The 18,096-nt window shown below is 41.8% G+C and overlaps 1 protein-coding gene across 1 annotated transcript; it reads left to right on the top strand.

Moving 5' to 3' along the window:
• Positions 1–2,948: 2,948 nt before the first annotated feature.
• LOC307004495 (E3 SUMO-protein ligase ZBED1-like) lies at positions 2,949–5,373 on the top strand (the record flags this gene model as incomplete). Its single annotated transcript, XM_079623815.1, has 3 exons — positions 2,949–3,952; positions 4,361–4,481; positions 4,945–5,373. The coding sequence occupies 3 exons, from the start codon at positions 2,949–2,951 to the stop codon at positions 5,371–5,373; spliced, it is 1,554 nt and encodes a 517-aa protein (XP_079479941.1).
• Between the last annotated feature and the right edge of the window lie 12,723 nt (positions 5,374–18,096).

The following is an 18,096-nucleotide window of genomic DNA, read 5'->3' as shown; positions in this document are numbered from 1 at the left end:
TAAAGTGAAAATGCAATATATCAAAAGAAAGAACAGACCGTCTGCTTTTAAACAAAAAATACCATTTTATTCTACCTAAATGCATTATTTTTCCAATAACACTTGAATGTGGGTAAGTTTAAATAAAAATGCAACATTTTGAGCAAAAAGTTGAGAAAATCACGTAATCGTCAAAGACTACATCCAGATCGGATTCAAAGGGATGATCAAAACAGATGGAGTAGATCAAGTCCATCAACGCCTCCAAAGCTTGGACAGTCCTATACCTCGTCCTGGGTCGACATTTCATTCAGTAACATTAGGCACATTTTTTTCTTGATGATCACGATATTTTACATATGCATCTTCTTACATATGCTATCACTTGTTTCTGCTTCTTCTTTGCCTGTGTTTAAATCAGGAGCAGTGTTGCCTGATTGGGTCAATGATTCCCAACCCAAAAGCTCACCAAAACCCACCCAGTCCTAGAAAAACCACGCCCAAAACATTAAACTGCCAAAATAATTGTATTCCCATGTCAAAGCTGCAGTCGACAAGTCTGGCAGATTGAGGGGACTTAGCCAAAATGTTGAATGTTTACAACTCATGCCCCTCCCCCACTAGGCAAGGCAAGCGCCATCACGCTTCGTACAATCCAACACACCTGCGAACTTCAGGCGTGTGCATGTGATATTGTAACGTGTGCGAGCGGGGAGGGGGGATCTGTGGCGTGTGCACAAACTGATTGACACAGCCCTGCGCTGATTGGACCAGAAGAACTGGGAGCGGTGGATTTTTGCAAAACAAATAGGTAGAGGTAGAACACCTTTGCTCTAGGTGGAGGTAGAAGCGTGGTTTTTTTTTTCAATTTCCCAGGAAAACAGATCAAAACAGGGAAAATACATTAAAGAGAATTAGCAAATATGACTAAAATGTCCAGGAGACGGTGTCAAAACGGCAATCAAGAAATTAACCAATGACTTTGACCCTCGTAAAACACATGCATAATTTTCTCTGTCAACAGTAAGAATAAGCCAGTTTAAGTGCAAAAAGTGCCCAATATAAGTGATCGGAATAAGCAATGTAATTAGCAGGTATTTCACACACATTAATGCACACACCACAGCCAAAATTTGGCATTCATTGATACATACTGTTCGATAAAATAACAAGAATGCGCCAACTTTTGTGTCCCATATTTGATTTCAATTGTCATATTATTTTGCTCTCAGAGTTAGTTATATTTCCTTCGAGTCATCTCCCACCACAGGTGTAATACATATTTTGAGAGTTTGGTCACTCTCCCACTCTTTACTGTGGATACAACTTACTGTATATTTATGCCACTTTGGCATAGTGCTCACTTGAATATACAGCTACAAGTTATCGCGCTGAAAAAAAAAGTCATCAAACAGCTTCTCTCTGGAAATCCAGGCCGTGGTTCCCGGAGCTGGTTTCGCTATCAGACACAGTTCCTTGGCCTGTCCCAATGAGGAAAAACCTCCTCTCTCAGGCAAACAAAACAATATGGCATCCTCGACCCGACTTATGGGCCCTCCATGTATGGCCCCTAAACGGGTACAGATACCCCTTTTCCACCAAGGCAGAGCTGGTGCTGGTTCGGAGCCAGAGCCTAGTTTCAAATCGGTTCTTTGTTTTTCGACCACCAAAGCACTAGCTCCAAACCAGTAAAAGTGGTTCTTAAGTAGCACCAAAACATTGCTGGGCTAGAAGTAAGAACCGTTTGCGTCAGGGGCTGGGGGCGGGGTTACCGTGACCAACAAGACGAACAGAAACTTGTGACCGCCATTTTTTAAATAGCAGCTAATCGAGCTAATAGAAGCTCGATTGTAATCTCCGTCTATGCAAGTTACGGCGAGCTGCACGAACGCGTTGGATTCGCCGTGTTTGGATGCCGATGTAGGTTCGCAAAGCCATGAGCATCAATACGCAACGACCGCCATTGTTGATGTAAGACTTGTTCGAGATGCATCGGAGCGGCACGGACCGATCAGAGCTCCGGGAGTGTTTGAAGAGCATACGACTCCTTGTGCTTTTGGATCGCTTTCGCAGTGCTCTGATGTCACGCGGCGATCGGTCTGCGAGAAGCCGAACCATCTCGAACAAGCCTGGTGTGTTTTTGTTTGGCGATGCCGCGCTACCGTTGCTGGGCAACATGAGATGTATACACAGTGACGTAAGATCTGGCTCTGTTTTGGCTCTCTAGCCTGTGGAAAGGCAAACCGGTTCTTAGAAGACCCGTCAGTAGAACCAACTCCGAACTGGCTCTAGCTCTAGCTCTGAACCAGCACCTGGTTCTTGCTGGTGGAAAAGGGGTACCAGAGACCTTCCTGAGAACATCTTAAGCACTATCTCTGAAGCCAGGGCCCCATCTACTCTGCGCCTGTATGCTTTGAAGTGGTCGGGTTTTTCCAGCTGGTGCTTGAAAAATCGTTTTGACCCAGAGTCATGTGAGGTACCTGTGGTGCTCTCCTTCCTACAGGAGCTGTTGGACGTGGGCCGTTCCCCATCCACGCTCAAAGTGTATGTGGCAGCTATTGCAGCGCATCATGCTCTGGTAGCTGGCCAATCAATAGGAAGAAATTAACTGGTGGTACGGTGTCTGAAAGGTGCTAGGAGGATTAACCCCTCCAGTAGTGCTGTGTTGAAAAAATCTATTCACCAATTCTTAATCGATTTTCATATTAATTTCTAAAGATCGATCCGTAACTCTGAGGATCGATTTAATAATAGGCCTACATTTTGCTGTGTCATTGAATTCACGCATGCACGCGAGGTGGAATGACATTAAAACGAACAACGAACATGGCGGTCAGTAACGTTAACCAAGCGGTTACTTTGAAAACTCCAGAAAAAAGCTCAAAGCTGAGATCTGGCACCATTTCGGGTTCAGAAGCAATGCAGAGAACGAGCTTGACAAAAGCAAAGCAATTTGCAAAGCCTGCCAAATGGAGGTGAAGTATTGTGGAATTACTACAAATCTCAGGAACCACATGATGCGACATCATCAAGACATCATATCCAAGCACGCCACCGGACCGCAACAGATGACACTGAAACAAACTCTACAACTGCCAACTAATTCTGCACGCTCTGTCAAAATAACTGAGGCGATTTCGGGCTTCATTTGCAAAGATATGCGCCCGTATTCTGTTGTTGAGAACGTGGGATTCAGGCGGCTAATGAAGGTAATGGAACCAAATTATGTCATTGTGTCTCGCAAACATCTGTCTGAAGAAGTGATCCCCAACATGTACCAGACAGTAAAAGATGGTGTAATGTGTAAGCTTAAGACCGCAGAGAGGGTGGGCATTACGAGTGACACCTGGACATCCGTAGCTACGGAATCTAACATGAGTGTGACAACACACTACATAGACGAGCTCTGGAACCTCGTGTCTTTCGTGCTGCAGACAACCGAAGTTCAAACGAACCATCGCTCTGTCAGTCTAGCTGAAATGTTAACCAAAGCTATGGAGGAGTGGGGGCTGATGAGTAAAGACCCAGCCATAGTCACTGACAACGCGGCGAATATGGTCCGTGTGGTTGAGATTACGGGGCTAACCCACGTCGGCTGCTTCGCGCACATAATCAACCTGGCCTCACAAGCCGGTCTCAAACTGCCGAATGTTGCACGCCTTCTTGGGAGAGTAAGGCACATCGCAAAGTTCTTTCATCGCAGTACAACTGCCACCCGTATCCTCAAAGAAAAGCAGAAGCTACTGCAGCTGAATGCACACAAGCTCAACATTTATGTGGTGACTCGTTGGAACAGTGCACTAGAAATCCTTGAGCGCTTTTTAGAGCAGCAACCCGCGATCTCTGCCGCTCTGCTCTCACCTGATGTGCGGAGAAATGAAAAGGATCTTTGCAGCCTGAAGGAAGAGGACATAACAGATGCAGAAGATGTGGTCAGAGCTCTAAAGCCAATGAAGACAGCCACTCAAGTGATGTCAGAAGAAAAGTGCCCAAACTCTCTCAGTGATAGCACCTCTGCATGCTCTGCGTGTGTGTGTGTGTGTGTGACTGAGTGTGTGTGTGTGTGTGTGTGTGAGTGAGTGAGTGAGTGTGTGTGTGAGTGTGTGTGTGTGTGTGTGTGTGTGTGTGTGTGTGTGTGAGTTAGTTAGTGTGTGTGTGTGTGAGTGAGTGAGTGAGTGAGTTAGTATGTGTGAGTGAGAGAGAGAGAGATATGAGACTATTTTACTGTATGTAAATATATATATATTATGTATATATATAATAATGTCTTTAATGAAGTTTCCTTTATATATATATATATTTAAAGGAAACTTCATTAAAGACATTATTGTCCTCCTCAGGGGGGATAAATTGATCAAAATGTGTGAAATTTCAATTCCAGGTATGTAAACCAGAAGGACATAGTGTACGTAGCTTCAGCTATTGATCCACGTTTCAAAGCTCTGCCATTCCTGAATGAGGAGGAGCGAGACAGGACCTTCTCCAGACTCCAGACTGAAGCAGTGTGTGGGATGGTGGAAGATGCATATTGTAACGCTGAGGCAGGAATGAAGCAGAGAGAATCCAGATGCGAGCACTTTAATAATAACAATGATGACAGTAAAAGGTAATCCAGGGTAAACAAAGAAACTCGGAACAGGAACAAGGAGACAGCTACAAGCTATCACAAACAACGACCGACAACCAACAACTGAAACACAGGTATAAATACAGACAAACAAGCTAAACAAGATAACAAGGGGGCGTGGCTAATCAGAAACACATGGGAACAATGATCAGACAATTAACAAGACACATGGCAAAGAGGGAATCACATGACAGACAACAACAAGGAACAAAACCCACACCGTGACACATATAATGTAAGTAATCATTTAAAAAGAAACTCAGTGGAAAAAGTCCACTCTCTCTTTCACTCACACACACACAATAAAATACACATTTTCTCTCTCTCTTCTTACACAGCAAGATGATGCTGCTGATGAAGTTGATGGAGTGGAGGAAGAGGTGGAACCCCAACCTCCGGCACCCAAGCAATTCAAGCAATCCAGTGCTTTGGAGTCTCTCTTTGGGGAAGCCTACAGACCACAAGAGGAAGTAGGACCACAGAAAACTAAAGCGGCAGAGGCAGAAGACGAGATCAAAAGGTACAGGGCAAGGAGACCTGCGGGACTGCAGGATAATCCTCTCATCTGGTGGCGGGAGAATGAAAAGGAGTATCCTCTTTTGGCTCGCATGGCAAAGCGATATCTCTGTGTCCCAGGAACCAGCGTCACATCTGAGAGGGTTTTTTCAACTGCAGGTGATATCATTACTGCCAAAAGAAGTTGCCTTACACCTGGGCATGTCAATGAGCTACTGTTCCTGCAGAAGAATCTTTCCATTCCTGAGTGATGGCAGTTCACACTCTGGGTTAAGACAAGTTTAATTTCCATTTTATTTTTATTTGCACTTTAATAGGCAAGGCCTTTTCCAGTTTTTATTTATTTTTATCTACTATTTTAGTTTAAATTTTACTACTTTAGTTCTGGAAGAGGTGTTAGTGTGGCCAGCAGGGGGCACTCACCCTGTGGTCTGTGCGGGTCCTAACGCCCCAGTGTAGTGACGGGGACACTATACTGACAAAGAGCGCCGTCCTTCGGATGAGACGTTAAACCGAGGTCCTGACTCTCTGTGGTCATTAAAAATCCCAGGATGTCTTTCGAAAGAGTAGGGGTGTAACCCCGGCATCCTGGCCAAATTTGCCCAGTGGCCTCTGTCCATCATGGCCTCCTAATCATCCTCCTATATATACTAATTGGCTTCATCACTGTCTCCTCTCCACCAGTAAGCTGGTGTGTGGTGGGCGTTCTGGCGCAATATGGCTGCCGTCGCATCATCCAGGTGGATGCTGCACATTGGTGGTGGTTGAGGAGATTCCCCCCTTCTATGTAAAGCGCTTTGAGTGTCCAGAAAAGCGCTATATAAATGTAATGAATTATTATTATTATAATTATTAAAATGACCAGTTTACACAAATACACTTTAAAGGCAATTTAATGTCTTATACCTGGAGTACTTGAAGGTTTTACACAAAACTGTGACACTTGTGTTTTCTAAAGGTTTTGTAAGTTCAAATTTTATTTACATTCTGTGTAATGTTGTCTGTTTACTGTGAAGCCAGTAACCAACAATCTATTTACATTTGCACTGGCTTAGAACAAATGTGTTATAATTGTTGATCATTAAAATAAAAAATAAAGGTGCATTTGCATCTGAACTGTAGGAGCTTTTTGGAAAATTCTTAATGTCATTTTTAATAATACATCAGGTTTGCGTCTAAATAATCGGTCTACTGCTGCTGATATACCTCTGCGTCCTCTGTCGTCTACACCAGTGCAAGTTTGTGAAAGCAGTTGTATCAACAGTCTGGAAGGGGGATTGTTCTATACAACCATCAATACTCCATTAATTTGCAGTTGAATGTCTATAATAATAGTATCAATATGTTACATAACTACAGTCCTGTAATTCAGGTAACAGCTGGAAAAAAAGGCTAAATCTTGAAGATCGGATCGGATCGAATCGAATAATGATAATCGATTCAAGATCTTGAGAATCGGAATCTAATCGATTCTTGAAATTTTAATCGATCTTAAATCGATCTGGTCTTGTCTAAATACTACTGTGCACAATCACATACATATATATATATATATATATATATATATATATATATATATATATATATAACCCGCTTTGGCTGGTTAATTTTCCCATGCTAATATCCCGACGGTGTCGGGTTTATGAGTATATTTTGTCGGTGATATTACTGACACATATATATTATTCTAGACCCGACGGAGTCCGGTCTGTTATGTATATATATATATACTGAGTTTTCTGGCTTGTTCTGTGCGCTCAGGGGTCCTGAGTTACTGTGCAACCAGTTACTTATGGTGCTGCGTTTTGCATGGCGTCCCCACTGTGTATAGTTATCCTCTGCTTTACCAGAGAAGGTGATTTATCCTATGAGTAGTCATAGAAGATTAATCCTATGTTTCAGGCAGGGAAGATTAGCGTAAAGCGCTAGTAATTTGTGTTATCCTTTGTTCTGCCACGGAAGGTTAACAATAGTTAATCTTTGTTAACAAGTGTACACTCTGTTGATCAGAGAAGTTTTAGTGTTTTTAATTGTGTAATAAAGAAACTCACAAAATGTTTATAAAAAATGCTAGACTGATCCCTACAACTGAAAAAGGTGGTCTTGCGACTCCTTTATGGTCAGATAGCGAATTCAAATCACTGTTAGGAGTACAAATTAACTTAATAGTCAGATAGATGAGCTTCATCCAGACAAGACTTGGACGGTAGATGAGTGTAAGGAACTAGGAGCAAGTATTCGCAAGAACAACGTGAAATCTGTTCTGGCGGCATTATCTGCTGCCACAGAGAATTTGGTTTAGCACTAGCTACACAACAGTCTCAGCATAACTCAGAGCTAGAGAAACAGAACTCTGTGCTAGAGTATCCTCTTTGACTAAGAAATTAAACCGCAACAAAGCTGCAGAAAAAACTGATGTGGAAGAAGTTGATAACAATTATCCTGACTTACAAGCTTTCTTTGAAACAGATGTAGCCATCCAAACAGTAACTGATTAAGTATGTGGCGCTAGGAGATCTCAGAATTGAGGGAACTGAAAGTGTTCCTCCCAACTCTTCTCTAAAGGAACTCTAAAGGAAAGAAGAAACTGTGAGTGAATACACTGAAAGGTTTTGTCAGTCAGCCGTAACTTACAGTGGAATAGTTGATTCTGAAAGAAAGTGTGTTAGATGACAAAGGACCCCTAGTCTGCATCTGGTCAGATGGCCTTGTAGCTGAGTACAGAAGAGCCTTGCCATTATTCCTAGATCTAATTTGGTCTAACATAACGCTCAGAAGTAACCTAGACAGGTTAGCTGCATGGGAAAGATATGCTGTCGTTAAAACCAAAGTGAGAGAAGCAGCAGCTACGTTAACACAACGAAACAAGGCAATAGATGGCCTAAAAGAGAAGGCAAGTGTGGAAAATTAGGACCTTGGGAGAAAAAGTGTAGGAAGAAGTTGCAAGATAGTAAAAGAAATACTATGTAAAATTCTGCTCCTTCTCAGCCCGCCTACAACCCTGAAGTAGTTCCGCCAGTGTCCACTGAAACTTTAGGACTCTTCTAAGAGCACAAAAAGAACAGGAAAAAACGAATTGTTGGGGCTGTGAGTAGCTACCTTTCCCCTGTAATCCCCTGTAAAGGTTTAAACATCCCGTAAAAGAAAACCAAACTTTGTTTTACCCTCTGGGGTCTGAGGAGTTTTCTGGGTCCTGGAAGTGTTCTGACATGCTCTAACATTTGTGCTTATTTCTGTTACTTGTGACATTTTCATGGCTAAAGTCTTATTACACTGTATTCAGCACAAACTCTGCTACAATAATATGTCAGCAGTATGTATGTAAAATTGTGTAGTTTTGAGATAATAACATTTAAACGTGGACAAAAGAAATGTCACTGAAATAAGGTCATGAAACCCAAACTGATTATTTCTTCACAAGACTTTTGAAAATTGTATCACATAGCCTAGAATATTTGCTCCAAAACTATGTGAAAATCACCCTGAATACTCATTCAGATAAGACAATATATTGATTTAAAATTTGTATGACATGTCTTGTGTAAGAAAGCTGTATGCAAGGAGGCGTTAACCCTCTGGGGTCAGTAATCATGCCGGCGTGATTTGCGCAATTTTTTTCACATAGCAGCTGAATAGACTTAAAATACTCCGTAATTTATGACCACACAGACTTAATAAATATGAAAAAAGAATCTGTGAGATGTCTACTTTTGTATGTGTCCACTTACAATCAAAACAAAACGTTGTGCTTTTGTAAAATAAAATATTTATATACTATACTGCCATGGAAAAAGAGCTAAAGACAACAATTGATGAGCAGCAGTACGTGTCAACAACTACATACATATGGACTGCCTACAACAGGAGTTTTTTTGGGGTGACGGTCCATTGGATCGATTCGGAGACGTTGCAATGGAAGAAGGCTGCGATCGCTTATCGTAGGTTCAGAGGTAGACACACATATGACGCAATTGCATCTGAACTTAAGGATATTTTTTCCCAGTATGGATTAACTACTGAAAATGTGACTGCATGTGTGACAAACAATGGCAGCAACTGTGTTAAAGCTTTTAAGGAATGCCAACAAGTCAAAACTGAGGAGGATGAAGAAGAGTAGGTGGAAGAGGAAGATGGGAAAGTGGCCTTCACCGACTTCCACAGCGTTCTCACTGGAGGAGACGATGAGGATGCACAGCAAGGGCTGTGTGTGCTGCCTGCACATTACAGATGTGCATCTCACACGCTCAACCTCATTGCCAACAATGAGATTCATAAATGGTTGGCATCAAACGCAGATGCATCTGAGGGCCTAGAAGAGATCAGTAAAAAGGAAATTGATTGTGCCCTCAGTAACCCGGTGGAACTCATTTTATGACGCCTATGCTCGGATCATAGAAATGGCACTAACTGACATTAACAATCTATGCACACAGATTCAGTATGAATGTTAAATGTATGAATGACAGGGAATACCAGTTTCTGAAGGAATACTGCTCCATTATGAAGCCTTTCAGTGTTGCACTGGACATCCTACAGGGCGAGGAAACTTGTTTTTATGGGACATTTCAACCAGCACTTGAAGTTCTAATGGACAAAACTTTAGCAAAGCAAAATGGCCTTTCACAAATAATCACTGGGTTGCCTGAAATAATTGTGGGAGTAATTAAAACTCGATTTGTCACAACAACTGACTCCAAGGATGCCCTACTGGCTGCCGTCTCGCTGCCCAAGTTTAAACTGTGCTGGGTAAAAGAGGAGACCAGAAGAGATCACATCAAGTACCTTCTCACCACTGAGTGCCGCGCCCTAACAGTAGAAGAGCCTGCCACCCCAATGAGTGATGCTAAAACCTGCTGCAGTCACCTCCCGGGAGGATGACTTCTTTTCATTTGATGAAGAGCCCAATGCCATGGCTGATGCATCTATGTCAGTGGAAACAGAGGTAACATCTTATTTCAATTCTGATCCGGTGATGGAAAGCCTGCATCAGTTTCCAAGAATAAAAAAAATTGCACTACGCTATAATGCACCGACACCATCCAGTGCACCGGTCGAAAGACTTTTCAGTCTTGGGAGTCTGGTACTCACCCCAAAACGCAACCGTCTTGGGGATGGACGCTTTCAGCGCCTTATTCTGATGCGCTTTAACAGATATTTCAGTCAAGTGGGTATAATGGAATAGGCTAGCCCCCACCATAGCCATAAGCACAGCTTCAATTTCCCTTTACTTTAATTTTTCCATGTTTAGCTGCACGCTACCTCTGTTTTATAGTTGGCAGGAAACAGAACTTTTTAAATCCAATTTTACTGTTGGCAATGTCTGACCATTACTGAAGTTTCTGATTTTGAACCATATTTGCTGTCAGGCCTTGTGGCCCAAACACCTTAATTTCAGTTTTGTATTTCTGAAAGTTTTTATTTCCATTTTTTTTTCCATATGACATCCCTTATTACTGAACTTTTTGGAGTTTGACTTAAATGACTGAGCCATATTTCCTGTTAGGCCTTTAAGCCAGAGCACTTAAATTTCCTTTTTGTATTCTCGAAAAGTGTCTAGCCCTATAGTTTCATAGAGCCAATTGCAATCTGTCTTGTTGTTGTAGCCTAAGTGGATTTATTTTAACCTGCCTTAATTTGGTAGCCTGTTTTGTTATAGTCTTTTTAGAGGCATATAGGCCTAAGGGTCTCTATTTGTTCTATGTTTTGAACAAATCACAAATCCTTATCCAACAGGGCGTGCTACAGCTGCACATACTGCTAAATGTCTTGTCACTGATTTCATTCCCAGATGGGGATTACCAGATTGCATTGACTGAGATCAAGGTACACACTTCACAGGACAGGTAGTCAAGGAAGTGTCTAGAATGTTGAAGATTAAGTGGAATCTTCACTGCCCATACAGGCCACAACGATCAAACAGAACAATCAAAACCAGGCTAAGGAGAATGCATCAGGAAGGAGTACCATGGGTCGAAGCGCTGCCAGCAGTACTGTGTAGTATGAGAGCGTCACCTAACAGATCAGTAGGACTGAGCCCTCATGAGATTATTACTGGACGCCCAATGCAGATGCCAGGTGTGAATGATCTTAGAAATGCTGATGTACACATTGCCTCAGATGCCCTGATTGCTTACTGTATCAACCTCAAAAAAGCAAGTACAGAGTGCCAAAGAGAGAGTTGAGTCGTGTTAGCAGACTCCACCAGAAGGTGGACACGCAATCATCCCAGGTCAATGGGTCATGATTAAGTAATTCAGAAACAAGCCATTTGAGCCTAAGTGGCACAGCCCACATCAAGTGATGTTGGTTACAGCAGCTACAGTGTTGTGTCAGGGAAGGAAAACCTGTACTCATTTGTACCACACTGTAAAGTTGTTCCCCCACCTACAGGGATAGGATAGGACACGGACCATTGAGGAGCCCAGGAAAGAACCGAATGCAACAGGCTTCGGGGGCCAACCCTGCAGTGAAGACTCCCTCATAGGCCTTCCCCATCTACTAGTCCATCCTTACCTCACTGTTCTTTTGGTGTCACAGGAATTAAGACAGGGAAAGAAGGAACAACAATATCAGACTCGGAAAAGGATACAATCCTAGTGTTTGAACAAATACTGCTCTACTGTCTTTTGTTTTCTTTCTTACTCTGTGCAGATAGCACTTGATTGCTGTCCCGAGACCCATATGCACCGACCTCCTCACCTGCGTATGAAGCCACAACCTCTAGAAAACAACTAGACCCACTGCCGAGCCTTGAGTGCTGCACCGGGTTAACCCTCTAGGCGCCATTGTCGAGTTTACTCGACAAGATAAAACGGCCGATTTTGTCAAATAGGGTGTAAAATTTCATTTGAGCTCCCCTCCACTAGATGGCAGACATGTCATACTTCATCCCGAAAAACGTCATGCTTCTATATAAAATCTTCGAGCTAGAGCGCATTGAATCAGTGCGAACAAAAGCGGAGCTAGTGTGCGAGTGAGCCATTTTATCAGAGCAATATTGTCAACGTCAGCGAGTATTTACATTAGATTATTATTATTATATAATGGCATCAAAGCTTACCCGCAATGAACTGTTGGGTCTTTTATTCGCGGACCCTGATTCTGAAGGGGAATATCTGCCTTCAGAAGATGACGGTGATTCTGAAAGTGAAACTATAGTCCTACACCAAGCACAAACGGTGAATCCTTTGCCCAATGTAGATGGTCCTTTGCCCAATGTCAGTGGTGGGAACAATGTTTCCCGGGGTCGGAGTGTTCATGGCGAAGTTAGCAGGCGTGTTAGTGTTGTGGGGAACGAGGCGGGAGATTTTTACCGCGCTAGCCATGTAGCTTTGTCTTCTGACCGTGTGCTTCTCCGCAATCACGGCGACAGTATTGTGGTGGAGACTTTGTCTAATGCCACTGGGTATGTTAGACGAGGTCAAAGTATTCATAGGACAGTTAGGGGGCAACGTGGAGGCAGGGTGGGGAGTCGCAATGACAATGACAGTAGTCCGAGCTGTGCACACTCGGCGCGCGCGCGAGGCAGATCGTGCTCTCTACACTGCATTCCAACACATGTGTCAGAAAGCGCATCAGGGCCAAACACACTGATAGTGGCTATAGGGAGATAAATAGGCCTGTTTGTATTGATGACTACAATTCGTTCATGGGGGGTGTCGACACAGCAGACCAGAGAATGAAGACCTACCTCTTTCCCCATAGGTCAAGGAAATGGTACAACAGAATTTTCAATGCCATTCTCAGTGTAAGCATGGTGAATGCCCACATCATTTACTGCCGCTGCACTGCTGCTCCTCACAAGCCCCTGAAAGTCTTCGTGCAGGATGTCATCACTGCTTTACTGGAAGGCTTTTCCAGGAAAGAGAGCAACAAAGGCCGAAAGTCATCCTCACTGGGAGACTTGCCACAGAGACTCACTGAGCGCCACTTTATCTGCCAGGCTGATGGTTACCCAGATTGTGTAGTTTGTTCTGATCGGACCCACCCTTAAAGACTGCCGTCAGACAAAATACATGTGCAGGCAGTGTGGGGTGGGTCTTTGTGTTGTGCCATGCAATGAGAGGTGCCACACCATGAAACACTACAAGAAATGTCACCTGGATGGATAGGGAGTCATTATCTCTACAGGAAAATGCCTGCTACATAAATTCTTTATTTTATTTTTGCCTGCCATTTATTAGTAATGATTTACACTGTTGATTTACTATCTATTTCCCTGACCATTTAGTAGTGTACAATATGCGTTCTTTTTGTGTGTGTTCATGTCCTTGTGATGTGTGCGTCTTTGTCAGCTAACCCCCCCCCCCCCCCCCCCCAAAAAAAACCCTAACATTGTCTCTCGTCTTGTCTCGTCAACTCACTCATGATCTGTGCCTTGCCGTGGCGAGTGAGCTTTTGAACTAAACAGGTCTTGTCTACTTGTGTTTGTGTGTCATATGAATAATATATATGTGCCCCATACATGGAATCAGAGTGCCTACTGTATGTAGTAAATGGAAAATCTCTACAGCAAAAGGCCAACCGCTACATGCATTCGGTTTGTTTCTACCGAAAACATGACAATCTGGTCAGGTCAGGAAGCAGACAGACTGGCTTAACCGACCGTCTGCTAGCGGCCTCAGGTCAGATAAATCACATCACATAGAGACTCTTTCACCTAGATATCATCATATAGAGACTGTGTCTGTTCCCCGAATTTGGAAATCCAAAAAATGTTCAAACCCATCTAAGGTTAAAATTTTTATTGATGTTCAACAAATACAAAACAGATATAATACGGATGAGCAAATGATAAAGCTTGGGTTGCTGAATATTCGATCTCTTCAAAAGGACTAATAGTTAATGATTTGATTTCAGATTATAACCTAGATGTGCTGTGTTTGACAGAAACCTGGCTAAAACCAAACGATTACATTGCTTTAAATGAGTCAACCCCACAAGATTACGGTTATAAACATGAACCTCGTCTGAAACGCAAAGGAGGAGGTGTTGCTGTAATTTATAGTAATATTTTCAAAACCACTAAGAAATCTAGCTTTAAATATAATTCTTTTGAAGTGCTGGTGCTTAATGTAAAAATATATAGTGTAAACGATAAATCACGTCTGAAAATTCTGCTGGCTACTGTATACAGGCCACCAGGGCACCATACAGACTTTATCAAAGAATTTGCGGACTTTCTATCAGAATTAGTATTGGCTGCAGATAAAGTACTAATTGTTGGTGATTTTAATATACACATAGATAATGAAAAAGATGCATTGGGATTGGCATTTAAAGACATTGTAAACTCAATTGGAGTTAGACAACATGTGTCAGGACCGACTCATTGCCGTAATCATACTCTAGATCTAATACTATCACATGGAATAGATGTTGATGCCGTTGAAATACTGCAGCAGAGCGATGACATCTCAGATCATTATCTAGTCTCGTGTAAATTACATTTAGCCAAGGCTGCAAAGCCGACTCCGTGTTATAAATATGTTAGACCGATCACTTCTGCCACTAAAGATTGCTTTATCAATAATCTTCCTAATCAGTTTCATCATCTCAGCATCCCGGATAGCTTAGAAGAACTTGATATTGCAACGGAAACTTTTAACTCTCTCTTTTCCAGCACTTTAGACACAGTTGCTCCGCTGCGGTTAAAGAAGATTAAAGAACATAGTCCAACGCCGTGGCACAACGAGCACACTCAGGCCCTTAAGAGAGCAGCCAGAAAAATGGAGCGCAACTGGAAGAAAACAAAACTAGAGGTATTTCGGATTTCATGGAAGGAGAGCTCGATTGCTTACAGAGAGGCTTTAAAAGCTGCTGGATCTGTTTATTTTTCAACCCTATTAAAAGAAAATAAACACAATCCTAGGTATTTATTTGAAACAGTGGCTAAACTAACAAAAAAGAAAGCTTCAAGCCCAGAAGCTTCCAAGAAACACATCAGTAATGACTTTATGAACTTCTTCACTTATAAGATCGATAATATCAGGAAAAAAATTATAACTATGCAACCGTCTAATACAGTATCGCATACGGAAGTGCATTGTAGTCTGCTAGGGAAATTTTGATTCATTCATTGCTATAGGAGAGGAAGAATTTTGCAAACTCGTCAAATCATCTAAATTGGCAACGTGTATGTTAGACCCTATACCGACTAAGCTGCTGAAAGAGATGCTTCCAGATGTCATAGATCTTCTTCTTAATATCATTAATTCATCTTTATCTCTAGGATACGTGCCAAAACCCTTTAAGATAGCTATGATTAAACCGCTTGTTAAAAAAACGCAACTTAATCCTACAAAACTAGTCAATTACAGGCCGATCTCTAATCTGCCATTTCTGTCAAAGATATTAGAAAAAGCAGTATCCTCAAAACTGTGTTCTTTTCTTGAAAGAAATAATATCTGCGAGGATTTTCAGTCTGGATTTAGACCGTACCATAGTACCGAGACAGCTCTCGTTAAAGTCACAAATGATTTACTCTTATCATCCGATCGTGGTTGTAGCTCTCTATTAGTATTACTTGATCTTAGTGCTGCATTTGACACCATTGACCACAACATCCTTTTAAATAGACTCGAACATTATGTTGGCATTAGTGGAATTGCACTAGCATGGTTTAAATCATACTTATCTGACCGTTATCACGCGCATAGGTTTAGTTACCTATGATCACGCGCGTGAACTCGACAATCGACTACTTTGGACTTCGACCGAAAACAGGAACTAAATACAGGTATGTGCGCTGGCTGATATAACATAATTTTTATTAATATCTTTCACATCTACTGCAGTCAGATTCACTCGTGTTCACTCTGAAGGAATCACTCAACATGGCTGGGCACTTGTAATGACACATCAAGGATGATAAGAGAAATAAAAGCAGGTTTAAAATTAGACCCCATTCAAGTCAATAGGGTAAAAATTTAAAAAGAGGATAACACGGTGTAGGCAACACCGATTTTTGTCGTTGTTCTCTGTATTGACAGCACGGTAAAATTGACCGGAGTTCTCAACAAACAAACTACAGCTAGCTCAAAACGCAGCAGCTCGAGTTCTTACCAGAACCAGGAAGTATGACCATATTAGCCCCGTTCTGTCAACACTGTATTGGCTTCCTATTAAACATCGTATACATTTTAAAATATTGCTGATTACTTACAAAGCACTAAATGGTTTAGCTCCGCAGTACTTGAGCGAGCTCTTAACGCATTATAGTCCTTCACGTCTATTGCGATCTCAAAATTCCGGCCAGTTAATAATACCTAGAATATCAAAATCGACTGCTGGCGGTAGATCCTTTTCCTATTTAGCACCAAAACTTTGGAACAGTCGTCCTACCATTGTCCGGGAAGCAGACACACTCTGTCAGTTCAAAGCTAGATTAAAGACACATCTCTTTGACCTAGCATTCACATAATGCATTATAGACTTCTATAACTCAATGTTAGGATGCATAGATTAGGTCAGCCGGAACTGGGAACACTTCCTTTAAATCCTGATGTTCTCGTTACATCATAAGAATGGCATCTACGCTAATTTTAGTGTCTTTGTTTATTCCAAAGTTTTCCCGCAGCCTACCGGATCCAGATCATACGAAGGACCTTCGCCTGGACCCGATGACAACGCAGTGCTGAAGTGCCAACTAGCCTCTCCCTATGGAGGATCCCTTTACCACTCAACAGATAAAGCATTGTGGAAATTTCACATATCTCCCCCGTAGTGATAAAATACAATTTTGTATCAAATTTATAGGCAGGACAAGTAGTTTGTATAGGCTTGGTTTGTAGAGAATTACAAACATGCGCATATTCAAACACATAACTATAGAATTAATTCTTGATGCGCACGTTGAGCGCCATCAGCGTTTCTCACAGGTTCGCGTTTAAAGTCTGTGTAGAGAGAACGGTGTCGTCTTAGCGGCCCCTAATTTAATAACTAATGATCCTTTCGACGGAAGTGAATCAATCAAAACTAACTTTAGCTGGAAAGTATTCATTATTCAAGAACCGCTATAAAGCCAAAACAATCTGTGACCTTAAATTATACGCTTATCTCTGTAAAGCAGCTTTGAAACAATCTACATTGTTAAAAGCGCTATATAAATGAAGATGACTTGACTTGACTACCATTTATTAGTAATGATTTACAGTTTGTTTACTACTTACTATTTACCTGAGCATTCAGTATTGTGCAATATAGCATACAGAAGGTGAGGGACATTTTGGGGGGAAAGAAGTGCTGCATTTTATCATTTAAATACGTGACTTTTCATGAAAATTCTATAATCCAAGATGGCCGCCACCATATGACGTCATAATATGCTAATTCGATGGGAAAATGTCATCCCTACATAAACTTTGGAGTAGTAAGTAACAGATCCGCACACCGAATAAGCTCCCATTCAAATAATTTTTTTTAATGACGTTTCGGGCCTCACATGGCCCTTCCTAGAGTCTGAGGAAGGCAGGGTCCCCGCGGATCCTTAAAAAGTATTAAAAGGTCTTAAATTCGATATTTAAAATTTAAGGCCTTAAAAAGTCTTAAAAGTCTTATTTTTACTTATGATAAGTCTTATTTTTACCTATGAAAGGTCTTAAATTTTAGATGACACTTTGACGACGTATCTAAATGCTTTCCAAATGAAAACTATCTAATTAGCGTACGTATTATTTTTATTATTCTATCTTTGTGGATTTGCATGTTCACGTGACAATTCGCGTCATTTACGGCAGCGTATTAGCCTGCGTCTGTCTCCTGCACGCGAGAGAGGAGAGGATAAGAGATCGAGTAAATGTCAGTTCAATAGTTCATTCTTTGTGCTTAGGATTGTCTATGAACTATGATGATATTGTAATCATTGTTTTAACTACGTACGAGGCACCGCGAGTTCGAGCTGACATCACGTTTGTCTCTCATGCTTGCTTTCACTGCGTGATGTGTCAGTGCAGTTATAGGTATGTCCCCAAATG

The sequence above is a fragment of the Phoxinus phoxinus genome, assembly GCF_949152265.1.
Source record: "Phoxinus phoxinus genome assembly, chromosome: 9".
NCBI lineage: Eukaryota > Metazoa > Chordata > Actinopteri > Cypriniformes > Leuciscidae > Phoxinus > Phoxinus phoxinus.
Note: the sequence above shows the minus strand (reverse complement) of the source record. Positions and strands in the feature narration are given on the sequence as shown.